The sequence below is a fragment of the Micropterus dolomieu genome, unplaced genomic scaffold (genome assembly GCF_021292245.1).
Source record: "Micropterus dolomieu isolate WLL.071019.BEF.003 ecotype Adirondacks unplaced genomic scaffold, ASM2129224v1 contig_9461, whole genome shotgun sequence".
In the NCBI taxonomy this organism is placed as follows: domain Eukaryota; kingdom Metazoa; phylum Chordata; class Actinopteri; order Centrarchiformes; family Centrarchidae; genus Micropterus; species Micropterus dolomieu.
In genome coordinates this window covers 1-13,222 of record NW_025738447.1, presented here as the reverse complement: position 1 = coordinate 13,222, position 13,222 = coordinate 1, and the positions used below count along the sequence as shown (strand labels likewise).

Here is a 13,222-nt window from a genome sequence, read left to right as displayed (position 1 = left end):
TCAGGCAGTTCCTTTGACCTCATGATTCTCATTTGCTCTGACATGCACTGTGAGCTGTAAGGTCTTATATAGACAGGTGTGTGGCTTTCCTAATCAAGTCCAATCAGTATAATCAAACACAGCTGGACTCAAATGAAGGTGTAGAACCATCTCAAGGATGATCAGAAGAAATAGACAGCACCTGAGTTAAATATGAGTGTCACAGCAAAGGGTCTGAATACTTATGACCATGTGATATTTCAGTTTTTCTTTTTTAATAAATTTGCAAAAATTTCTACATTTCTGTTTTTTTCTGTCAAGATGGGGTGCTGAGTGTACATTACTGAGAAATAAAATGAACTTTTTTGATTTTTGGAAAATGGCTGCAATGAAAAAAAGAGTGAAAAATTTAAAGGGGTCTGAATACTTTCCATACCCACTGTAGCTTTAGAAACGTTAGCTTTAATTTCAATTAGCTTCAGTGATGTTAGCTTCCGCAACATTTGCTTCTGTAATGTTCGCATCTGTTCTGACTTTAGCTTAAGTGACTTCAGTGATGTTAATTTCAATTAACCTCAGTGACGTTACCTTCCGCAACTTTAGCTTCTGTAATGTTAGCATCAATGAAGTTAACTTCAGTAACGTTGGTTTTAGTGACGTTGGCTTCAGTGAGTTCAGTGACGTTAATTTAAATTAGCTTCAGTGACGTTAGCTTCCGCAACGTTAGCTTCCGTAATGTTAGCATCAGTGAAGTTAACTTCTATTAACTTCAGTGACGTTGGCATCAATTAACTTTAGTGACGTTAGCTTCAGCGATGTTGGCATCAATTAGCTTCAGTGATGTTAGCTTTAGTAGCTTTAGCTTCTGTAACATTAGCTTCAGTGACGTTAGCTTCAGTAACATTTGCGTCAGTAAGTTAGCTAGCATTAATGTCGGCTTCAGCTCGGAAAGCTAGATGTCTATAAAGAGAAGTGTAGATGTGATGCATTGTATTATCATGTATGTGTGTGTATATAATATGTGAGTGAGACTTCTAAATGCTGTTTTGCTGCCTTTCTTGAAAAAGAGATATCAAAATCAAATATCTTCCTGGGTAAATAAAGGTTAAACAAAAACATGCTTTAAAGAAAACCTACGTTATTGTCCTTTTTTTAAAAAATCAATCCAAGTGTGTCTCTTTTCTATACAGATTTGGAAAAAGCAGATGAGCAGTCATTGTGAAGGCGTTTACAATATTTGTAAATCAACGCCCAATCAAAAGACTATAGATCAACTGTTTCAGTGGGTTTTTTTATTTTATGAAATACACATCTGCAAAACACATGAGGACCAAATGAAAATGTTAGCAGAGTTATTCATTGTGACAGTAAACCTGTTCGACATTGGTTTTGGGCGACAGGGGAAATACAACTGGTTCAGTCAAACACCTCGCTAACGAGTGTCTGCGTCTTCTCGTCCGAAGGATCAGTGGGGTCACGCGGAGGAAATCGAGCTGGTGAACGATGGATCTGGTTTGGGCTTCGGCATCGTGGGAGGGAAGACGACCGGGGTGGTGGTCAGGACGCTCATCCCAAACAGCGTGGCTGACAAGGTGAGTTACAATAAGCTGATGAGCACGATATCAAAATATTACTGATCAACAGAGAGAGGCGATGGTATCGTCTATCGGCCCAATCCTAGCTGTATATCCCCTTACCAGCTTGGCAACACGGACTGGAGCGAGAGTTTCAGAGCGGCGAGTTATTAATCTGTATCCATAAAGTTTTAACTGAGCTCTGTCTCTACATCACAGGAACAACTTTATGTCCACTGACTGCCTGGAGGGTAGCTAGTGTTTGGAAGGGAGAGGAGAGCTGTGTGCTGCAGCTCGCTGTTTCTGAGGGCGTGTCGGAGTCGCCGCTCGGCGAGCGTTACGTGAGGCGCGTTTAGCTTTCATCCCTGTGACGTCACAGGGATGAAAGGGAAGCGGCTGGACTACAAAGGAGCTGTTTTCAGTTCAGAGCAGAGTTTTCTGTGGGAGATGGGAACTCCCTTTGGGCTTTTTCACTTTGCAAACCTGTTACATGCACAAAAAAAAACAAACAAACAAAAAATATATATATATAAAAAAATTAAATAAAGGAGAGGGGGAAAAGCCAAAAAGCAGAATACCACCTCTTTAATTTGTTATTGTGAACAAAAACTTTTTACTAGCTTGCTGCTGTGTCACTAGTGCAGTTTTATCCTCTGTCCAAACAATGAAGCCTGATTAGAGTAAGAGCCAAAGATATCAGTCCAGACATTTAGGTTGAGGAAGTCAGTGCAAGTTGATTTTCATGGAAATTAACTGAGACCAGCGGTTGTAATCAATTTAAAACTGATTGGATCTGGAGAAGGATCAGTTGGATTTTATAGAGGAGATGTTTTGAAGGGCTGCCTGCAAGGTTAGTGTAGTTTTGCATTTCACATTAGTTTTTATTTTTGTTTTGACTTTTTGTTTTTAATTTAAGTTTACTTTGAATTAGTTTTTAAAGCGGGTTTGTTTATTTTAGTTTTTGAAAATGCTTATAGTTTCAGTCTGCCGCCATTTCATGCCTTTCGCCGCCATGATGCCAGGCGAGGGGCTGACACAGTTAAAAAAACAGGAAGATAAATGTCATATCCACCCATAATAGCAGGCTCATGTCGGCCTTATGAAATAAACTGACATTTTCTCTATATTTTAGTGAGCTTTGCAAAAAGACAATACAGTTTATTTTGTAAAGCCTTGTTTTTGGTTTTATTTTCGTTAAATAAATGGTTAAAAACATCTGTTATTATTAACACTGCCATGTCTCGATAATAAATTTCCACAGCGTTAAACCCATCTGTATAACAACAGTCGTGTCTTTCTGTAATTAAAGGCCAACTCTGTTTTCAGTCACTAATTATTTCCTGCTTTGCTATATATTGATCTGATTTCTTTTTGTGTGAAACATGCTTCACAAACTAACTCGCCTTTTCTTTTAGTTTGAAATATCAGGATATGCAAAATTAAACACAAATAAAAAAAGAAAATATACTATTTTTAAATAAAGAGAAAAGAGAAAAAAAAGAGTGTTTGAGGAAAGATGGTCTGCTGATGTTTGGTACAAATATAAATGTATTGTCTCATTAAAAAAAGGAAATATAATATAAAGCCTGATGTGAATCAGAATTTAACCACAAGTCAAAGATCTCTGAGCTCAGTTACATCCAGGTACACTTTGATTAGCTGCAGCTCTACAGGTCAGTTTAAGGTCTCCCTGAAGAGGAAATGCTGTCTTTGTTATGTGATTTAGGTGAGACTTAAGGCCGCTTTATGTTTTATTACTCCCAGGATGATGATTTAAGGGCTTTACCTTTTAGCAAAGTCTCCATCTCTGGTGACTCGTTCTGGTCGGATGAACATTAAAGACTTGAGCTGTGTTTTAGGACAAAGCTTGTGATGTTTTATGTAAGAAGTTCTATTCTTTTCTGACAATTGATTCACACCTGGACACTTGGATGTGATCTACTGCTCCAACTACTACTAAAAACTAGGAAGCTTAAATGCAGGGTGGATAATAATGAGTGCTTGAGGTTCAGTTAAAGGGGGGAGGAGAACATAAAAGTTTGTAGTAGTCTGCAATTTAGTTCCAGCTCTGTGGGATCAAATAGTGGTCGACCGATATGGGTTTTTCAAAGGCAGATGCCGATATTTAGAGAGCATGTCGATGGCCGATATCACAACAAAGAAAAGTCACACATTATTCCATGCAGAGTAGAATCTAATATACATGTTATTTGAGCCAGTAATGTGTTGTTTCAGATTATTAGAACCTTTATTTAACCAGGAGAGTCGCATATTAAAAATATCTTTTCCCAGGGCAACTTGCTGCACAGGTGCAGACAGACGACTCAAGACGCTTTTCCACCAAATGTACTGGGGACTTCTTAGTCCCCAGATCTCTTTTGAAGGAACTAAAAGGTTCCTTCACCCCACTATTGTGTGAGTTTCCACAGCGGTCTTAAGGCCTGCTGAGATTAGGCAGATTAACCAGCTAATGTAGGCTGTAGGCCGGCACGCTGTACAAAGTGATGCACAGGCATCATTATTTAGAAACCACTATCCATGAGCAGCATTTATAACACAGACAGTTTGGAAGGTTATTACAACATTTCCAGCCAACAAGAGCTGTAGCATCACGTCTGTGTCGCCTGAGCGTCGGAGGAACAGCTGTTCCACTTGTTTTTGAGAGGAGGAGACCGACTTCAGCTCTGTGCAAAAACCTCCTGATTGATGAAAACTTCAAACGACAACTCTGGACTCAGTATTTAGCTTAACTCCATCAGCTGTTCGCTGTAAACACACCGCTGCACGCGGGCTGCGGTTTCCCAGCTACACATTTAATACCGACGTTCGATCTCAGGCGACATCGTGAGACTCGTGCGGCTCTCTGACTGATGGTTGTGATTTATTGGTTTGCAAACAGTGGAAAAGAGAGGAGCAGTCGTAGAAAAACACCGGACATTCTTCAGTTAAAGCCAGTAGCCTCAACTCACCCATTCAGAAATTCACAAGGAGAGCCCCCCCCACACACACACACACATTTCAAAAGAGTAATTTTGAGTCGGCGTCACAATTAAAAACATTTACTCTGCAATTGGTAATGAACCTCAGCGAGGCGTGATAACCTGTATCAACCGATATGAAGACTCTGTGCAGAATTATTCATGTATAAAAGATCCCCATAGTCCAGAACTGATAAAGTGTTGGCCACAAGTTGATTTTTTTGAAATTAAGGTACATCACATGTGGCTTAAAAGTTAGGGAGTCATCAATTCAAATACCCAGCTATTTATAAGGGCGAACAACCTCTGTTTCACTCCTCCCCACAAGTGACTGAGGGAATAATTTGTGGCATATTCCTAGACTTGTAAAACAACACGAGTTTGAGTTGATCTGCATTAAGAACTGGATTCAGCTAAATTCGGGTATGATGGTATGGTAGATGGCAGTGGTTGGCAATACGCTGCCTGATTACTTTTATAGCGGCAAAAAAATATATAGGCTATAAATATATTGATAGCAGCTGCTGCTGAAATAGATGTCATGCCAGCAACAGTTACTTACATGCATACATCACTTTCTCTTAAGTGACTCTGCCTACAAAATAAAAACGCAAGAAGGTTTTTTGTAGCAATGCTTTATTATGAGTTTAATTGAGAGATTTTACTTTGAAATGTTCTGAAAGACATTGAAAACAGTGTGGGTTTGCTTGACACATCTCTGAAAATGGATTCCCCTGAATGAGAAGCATTGAAACGGCTTTTTCATAATCAATTTATTTAACAAGGGAGAAGACAAAATTCGCAGTGTGTAGGGATCAAATGCAAAACCTTCCCGATGGAAATCCTGCGCGCTACTGACTGAGCTAACTACGAGCATGTAAACTAATTGATTTTAGATCATCATTTGACGATATTCTGGCCTGCAATCTAATGGGTTTAAAAAAAAGTGGCCCGATACCAGACTTATTTGCCATCCTCTGTTCTGCATTATAATTGTCGTGACGTTCAACTCCTCAAAAATGTAACTACACGTTGAGGCGACGCAGATCGTAAGCACCGTGATTGGTAGGCTGGGTAGCCTTGCAATGCTTCCGAGCCGACAGGACGTGACCGTGCTCTGAAGTAACTTTTTATAAGCGGCCAAACCAGCGCAGTGAATCAATATATTTATAAATGACTCGTTTCGCTATCAGAATGTGATCCATTCTGTCGATAACATTTGAAAAGGCTACACCAGCCGCACGTTTACAATTTTACCCCCATTCACGTTAGCGGAGCGCTAAACCGGAAGTTAGCCTGCTCGGCTGGCAACAGTCAACACAGTGGACGCTGTAGCACAACTGCCGACTAGCGTTTGGGGGTGTAATTGCAGAACGAAGGAGACGCCGACACACAAGTATAAATGCATGGCTACGTGCGTAGCCTAGCATGTAGCCCTGGCGCAGGAGTATAAATCAAGTTTGACTCTGGACACTTTCTGTCTTTCTCTGTGGCCTGTCTTCTTCGTCCCTCATTATTTTCTGTCTCTTCCTCCACTTTGCAAGCCGCACCGTCAAATCATGTCATCTTCAAATGTCCAAAGCGTGACAGTAATAGTCGTCTGCGCGAAACACTGTGTTGTGTGTGTGTGTGTGTATATAGTTGTATGGATTAAATGAAGCATTGATGTTTTTTTAGTAATAAAATTAATTTGAGTTTCTTAATGACTGGTTTAAGCCCTAGACTCACCATAAATTTACCCAAAGAAATCTTTGTCTTTGTTAGAAGAGAGTTCTGAATGAGCTGAGGGTAACGGTCGTGCCCTTTGAGCCGCAGTTAGACTCTTATTGTGTTTGTTTCATTGGAATGAAAATATGGAAAAGTAGAACCAGTTGGAATTTGCTAAAGAGAAAGAACCGTATTTCTGTTAAAAACAGGAAGACTTATTTATAAAATCCGATCATATATTTATTGAAAAGGGTAAAGACCTGTCTCTAATATAAGCCTGGTTTTCTCTGCAGCAATAAATACTTTTAAATACACTTTTTCCTGTAAAGTGCTGTATATTTCCCTCTGATTGGCTCTCATGCTCCTCCAATCAGGACGGACGTCTCCGCACAGGTGACTACATCCTTCGCATTGGGGCGACGCCCACCAGTGGCCTCACTAGCGACCAGGTCGTCAAGGTGCTGCAGGCGTGCGGGAGTCACGTGACCATGCTGATAGCTAGGGATCCCCGGGGTCAGAGGTCAACTGCCCCGCCTCCCCCACCACCTCCAAACTCTGCCCCCGTCTCCTCTTTACCCCCCCAACCCCCAGACCTGCCCCCCCAACGTCGACTCAGCAATACGGTAAGCAGCCATGATCGTTACAGAGTTCTGATTTTAGTCCACTAAGTTGTTGAATCATCTAAGAGAAAATCTCAGAGATGAATTTCTGTTTCTCTGCGTCCTCGCCGGAGAAGATGAAGGAGTTTGTTTTCTCTCTGCTTTGTGCTTTATGTGCTGCCGGCTATTGAGGCGGTACCGTCCGAGCTCAAATATATGGTTTGTGTTTCAGCCCAACCTGGAGGGGTATGAGATCCACGAGGTTCCACTAAGCAAGAAGGATGGCCAGAGCCTCGGCATCTCCATCATTGGCTACAACCCCCTGACCAGCCAAGGTAGGACAGGAAGGAACAGTTAAAGCAAAATCAAACACAGCAAGCTAGAAATACATAGAAAACAGCACCACCAGCCCAAATCGGCGCACACAGCCCTTCATTCTAACTCAAAATAGTGGCTGCGAGTGTTTTACCAGGATGCGGGTGTTTTAGAGTGAAGCGAGTGTTTTGCCGGGAAGCTGCTGCGGGTGTTTTACCAGGATGCGGGTGTTTTAGAGTGAAGCGAGTGTTTTGCCGGGAAGCTGCTGCGGGTGTTTTACCAGGATGCGGGTGTTTTAGAGTGAAGCGAGTGTTTTACCGGGATGCGCGTGCGTGGGTTTTACCCGGAAGCGGCTGCGCAGGTTTTACCGCGGAGGGCTTTTATATTTTCCGCGCTTTGTTCAAACTTAGAACAGGAAAATTGTTATAAGTTGTTCTTCATAGTCTGCAGGTCTGTTTTAAATGCTCCAATAAAACCTCTCTCTCTCTCTCTCTCTCTCTCTCTCTCTCTCTCTCTCTCTCTCTCTCTCTCTCTCTCTCTCTCTCTCTCTCTCTCTCTCTCTCTCTCTCACAGATGCAGTCGGTGTGTTTGTGAAACATGTCGTCCCAGGCAGCGCAGCAGATCACAGCGGAAACGTCCGAATCCACGACCGACTGCTCGCTGTAAGAACTTACTCAGAAATGTTTTTTCCTGTCTCATTGATGTCAAATTAAACCTGATGTTTGTAAGTGTCATTTACTGTTAGAAAGTCAGACTGCTAATCAGGTGTTTGCTGCAGTGTTTCCTCTAGGATTTTTTTTCTGCAGCGGAGGCAGTCCAAAATCCCACAACAAAACCACCCCCACTTTGAAAAATTAATTAAGTTTTAAGGAAAAGTATAAAAGTACTTGGTTAATAAAACAAACTACACAAAGTAGTAGTTACTTTGTGTTTTAATATTGTTGTTGGCCAGATACCTTTTTTTGCTATTATAGTGTTTTATCTGCTGAGTATCGTTATTATTAACGTGTACTAGTTATTGAAAGCAATTTCCTTGTTGATTATCTCATATTTAGCTATTTCTGTTTAATACAGTTATTTTACTTGTTTTAATCTACATGAAGGTAAGTACTGAGGCAAAGAATTACTGAGGCAAAAACACAGAAGCAGCCCCGTGTTTAATGAAGTAGTAAAGCCTACATATTAGAGGAAGACCTGTGCATCACGCATCTGAAAAGTTAACAGCTGGTAGCCTGAGTGAAAGCCAAGATCAGTTTCACCGGCGACATTCAATTAAATTAATTTACTGTCGGACATCGCTATAAAACAAATGGCAACGAAGCAGAAAATTAAAAGAAAACTATCAAAAGATAGTCAGGCTCTGCACAATGACAATTAGGAATCAGAATCAGTGCAGTGATCATCTGACCTGCATGAGTACTGCTGAGACTAAATGGGCTTTAATACGCCGTTAATGGAAAGTGAAAGTATTTATGCAGCTTTTCATTCCATTCAAAAGGTATTTGCCTACTTTTTTGTAAATGTTTGCATCAGCTCATTAATATCTGGCACAAGCACACCAGCTAAAGCTCTTAGGCGTAACCGTGTGCACACAGGTTGGTGTACCAAACGTTACTATGTGGTTTGTCAGCCCAATTTTTCAGCAGGCCATCAGGAAAACGGTACTCCTGACCCCCAGTGGTGTCGCCGAAAGATTCTACAGCATACCTGTCTTCACTGTCGTGTCAAACTAAAAGCCTTCGCAGAGTTGTGTAATAAAATCTGAAGCAGCGACGGCGATAATTTTGCAGTGGCAGGCCGCCGCTGCTGAATGTATGTAGCGGAAACCCTGCACTGTACATTTCAATATAACATGTGACCAAGAGGGGCGGAGTTAGACACTTAGCACAGTTGGGGCAGAGCTTCATCGTGGGCCCACCTGCTACAAAGACATATTAACCAAGTTCACATGACCCCAGACTCCCTCCGAAAGTCCACAGAGTCCGTCTGCTTCGCTGCTGCCGGAGCAGCCATTCTACTAAACGTTTGTGCTCACACCAGAGGCGCTGCAGTGCGTCCAAGAAGCGTCGCAGCGTCAGGAAGCACAGCGCAGATGAACTGTGCAGGAAGTCAGACACAGAACTGTTACAGACTACCGATCATATATCAACAATAAACACAGTTAAATCAGACAAATAAGAAACATTTTTACTACGTAGCTACTTAATCATAGTAGAAGCACAAAAAACAAGCACTAATCACCAAATCAACAAAATCTAAACATGTCGGCAAAGTCCGGCGGGTAAAACGCTCTTATTCTGAAATGCTCCCTGTGGTAGTTGCTAGACGCACCCGTCAAGACGAGGAACGAAAGCGAACCACGGAGAGCTTTGAAGAATGTAGTAGAAACACAAAAAGGACAATTAAAACAAGTCGTTAACGTGGGGCAGGCTGCGCTGCTGAAACGCTTCTGAGAGGCTTCCAGAGGAAGTTGACGCCGTAAATAAACCCTTGCGCAGCCTACGCCCCTCCCTTGGAATTCCCATGGTGCATGAGGGGGAAGGGAGTTTAAAATGTGCTTCATTTGATAAGAGCTGCTGAATTCTCCAGCGTATCGTCATATACCGTTATTGTTTGTTCGTGTCCACTACAATCAACTGAGCTAAACTTAATAGTCCCCGTAGTGGGCCCCCTACCAGCCGGGGCCTGGGGCGGCCGCCCCCATGCACCCACGCTACCACCGCTTATGGTGACAAATTAAGTTTTCGAGACTTTACAGCCCAACCTGATCTGAGCCCATAGTTGTCCACAGCTCTCCCTGACTTACCTGTCTATCTCCTGTTGTCTCTTCTCGTCTTTCCTGCCCTTATTAATTGTTTTACCCGTCTTTCTCTCTCTCTCTCGTCTGTCTCAACAGTTGGACGGCGTCAGTCTTCACGGTCTGACCAATCAGGAAGTTCTGGAGGTGATGAAGAAGACCGGTCAGACCGTCGTCCTCACTCTGGTCAGAAAGAAACCCAGAACCCTGGAGAGATCCCTGGACAAAGGTAGATGGACGGACCGGAACAAAGACAGCAGACAGTCTGTGTGCCTTGTGATTTAGTGGTTCATACAGCTACAATTACCACAAAGGGATTCCCACATTAAACCGGGAGCTTTCGGGCCTTTGCCCCCTTTTCCTGGTTGGTAACCCTGCCTTAGTCCCATTAGAAAGCGCACTACAGATAAATCTCATACAGGTGTTCATTCACACAAGTATTGGGAAACACCTCTTGATCATTGAAGTCAGGTTTTTCACTCAGTCCTGTTGCCACAAGTGTATAAAATCAAGCACCTTCTGCCTTTACAAACATTTGTGAAAGAATGGCTCGATCTAAAGAGCTGAGTTCGAGTGTGGAACTGTAACAGGATGCCCCCGTTGCAACAAGTCAGGTTGTGAAATTTCATCTCTCCTAGATATTCCACGATCAGCTGTAAGCGGTGTTATTGCAAAGTGGAAGCGCTTAGGAACCATACAAACCATGAAGTGGTAGACCACGTAAAGTTATAGAGCGAGGTCGCGGAGCGCTGAAGTGCACAATGAGTAAGAGTCTCGAGTTCCAGACTTCCTCTGGTGTTAACATCAGCACAAAAACTGTGTGCCGGGAGCTTCACCACAGGGGTTTCCATGGCCGAGCAGCTGCACATCCTTACATCGCCCAACGGCAAGCGTCGGATGTGTGAATTACGAACGCCACAGGACTCTGGAGCAGTGGAAACGTGTTCTGTTGAGTGACGAATCGCGCCTCTCCATCCGGCAGTCTCATGGACGAGTCTGGGTTTGGCGACTGCCAGGAGAAAGTTACCTGACTTGACTAAAAAGTTTGAATAGAAGTCCTTCAGTCACCCTGAAGGGAAAATTAATGTCTCAGCTTTCCAAGACATTTAGGAAATTTCTATGCTTCCAACTTTGTGGGTACAGTTTGGGTTTGACACTGATGTTGGTCAGTGTCTGACCTCACAAATGCTCTTGTGGATTAATTGGGGGAAAAATTCCCACAGACAAACTCCAACATCTTGCAGAAAGTCTTCCCAGAAGAGCTGCAAAGGGGGATCAACTCCATATTAATGGCTTTGGCTGTCATTAAAGCTCCTGTAAGGGTAACGTGGAGGTGTGTCCCAATACTTTTGTCCATATAGTTTTCATATCAGGCTAAAATGTAGTATGGCTTTCTCTGGGTTTTCTTTCAAAGTTCATGATATTAAAGCAATAATCTGCTGCTGTGAGAGAAGTTAACTCTGTGTGAAACTTCTGAGCTCTGCTTCCCTATTTCCTGTCTGAAGCCTCTCTGCCTCTGTCCTCTCACCCAGATTAAGATGACAAATTTGTTTACAACTCGGTGTAATTTTCCCAAACTCCCCACAGAAAGCCTGCGATGCCTCCTCCACCAGCGCCCAGAGAGATTAATACCCCGGGTTCAGGGTCATTTTTTTGTCTTGCGATCGGCCGGCAGCCTGCACTGGTCAGCCTCCGGGCCAGAGAGAAACAAGTGATTTTTAAAAAAGCAGAGGAGTGCAGGGCTCTTATCTCCTCCAGACGTCTTTTTATTTCATTACTGAGAAAACACAGAGAGCTGGAAACCAGCTGAGTTCAGTCTGCAGTCTGGAGTTTTGAACTTCTTATATTCTGGTCATTTCTGTTTCCCTCTTATCTGCAGATACTCGCGATGAGTTATGAAGAGCCTGACAGGAAAATAAACATTCATTTTTTATAGATTACCGGCAGTAGTGATGAGTCAGGAGGTCAAAGGTCAGAGCACGCTGTACCCTCTAAGGGTGAATCGGACAAATGGAAGATGGAGAACGCTTTCACAGTCTCTCCTGGAAGATGTTCATGTCATGAATACTGAAAAATGGAAGATATTTGAAGAAATATTTTTATGTTTCTGCTGTTTGTGTGTTTGTGTCAGTGGAGAGGGAGTCATCTCGTGTGTCATTCAGGAGATCGTTGGAGGTCAAGTCTCGCTCATCTGGGTTGGACTTTACGACGCCAAACATGGAACCAACGTACCCAAACGCAGCACAGCTAACAAGGGGTGAGCTCATACCAGGGTTTCTTTAAAAAGGCTCCATAAATCATCTGAATTTGAGTCTTAAATATAATTTTGACACGCCTTAGAAACTGACTGGATTGTGAAGTTAATGCTACTTTTATAAAGCTCCACTTCAGTCTTGCTTTTAAATGTGTTTCTGGTATAAAAAAGAAAAGAAGTACTGATCATGCTGTAACAAATCAAGCTCTGGGGGGTCTTTACTCTCTGTGCAGGGGGGTCCACACTGCCAAAAATAACTACTACAAGCAAATGAAGTCTTGATGAAGTTGAACTACAAAACGCAACCAACATGGAACCAATAACCACCAATACAAACTGTGTGATCCCAGTCAGAAGCTGCGTTTCCATGAAAATTACCCGAGCCTTTTACTACCAGGAACTAAAAGGTTCCTTCAGCTGATTGTTGTGTGCGTTTCCTCCGCGGTCTAAAGACCTGCGAAGATTAGGCAAATTAACCAGCTGACGTAGGCTGTAGGCTGTACGCCCTCCAAAGCGATGCACAGGCGTCATTATTTAGTAATGAAATAATGAAAAACTACACTCACCTAAAGGATTATTAGGAACACCTGTTCAATTTCTCATTAATGCAATTATCTAATCAACCAATCACATGGCAGTTGCTTCAATGCATTTAGGGGTGTGGTCCTGGTCAAGACAATCTCCTGAACTCCAAACTGAATGTCAGAATGGGAAAGAAAGGTGATTTAAGCAATTTTGAGCGCGGCACGGTTGTTGGTGCCAGACGGGCCGGTCTGAGTATTTCACAATCTGCTCAGTTACTGGGATTTTCACGCACAACCATTTCTAGGGTTTACAAAGAATGGTGTGAAAAGGGAAAAACATCCAGTATGCGGCAGTCCTGTGGGCGAAAATGCCTCGTTGATGCTAGAGGTCAGAGGAGAATGGGCCGACCGATTCGAGCTGATAGAAGAGCAACTTTGACTGAAATAACCACTCGTTACAACCGAGGTATGCGGCAAAGCATTTGTGAAGCCACA

General features: G+C 42.7%; 1 protein-coding gene across 1 annotated transcript; it reads left to right on the top strand.

Annotated features, from left to right (window-relative positions):
• Nucleotides 1-1,419: 1,419 nt before the first annotated feature.
• Nucleotides 1,420-12,206, top strand: LOC123965367 (inaD-like protein; the record flags this gene model as incomplete). Its single annotated transcript, XM_046041907.1, has 6 exons — nt 1,420-1,571; nt 6,613-6,861; nt 7,070-7,172; nt 7,726-7,814; nt 10,049-10,178; nt 12,081-12,206. Coding segments are annotated over 6 exons (849 nt in total), but the record flags the coding sequence as incomplete, so codon positions are not given.
• Between the last annotated feature and the right edge of the window lie 1,016 nt (nt 12,207-13,222).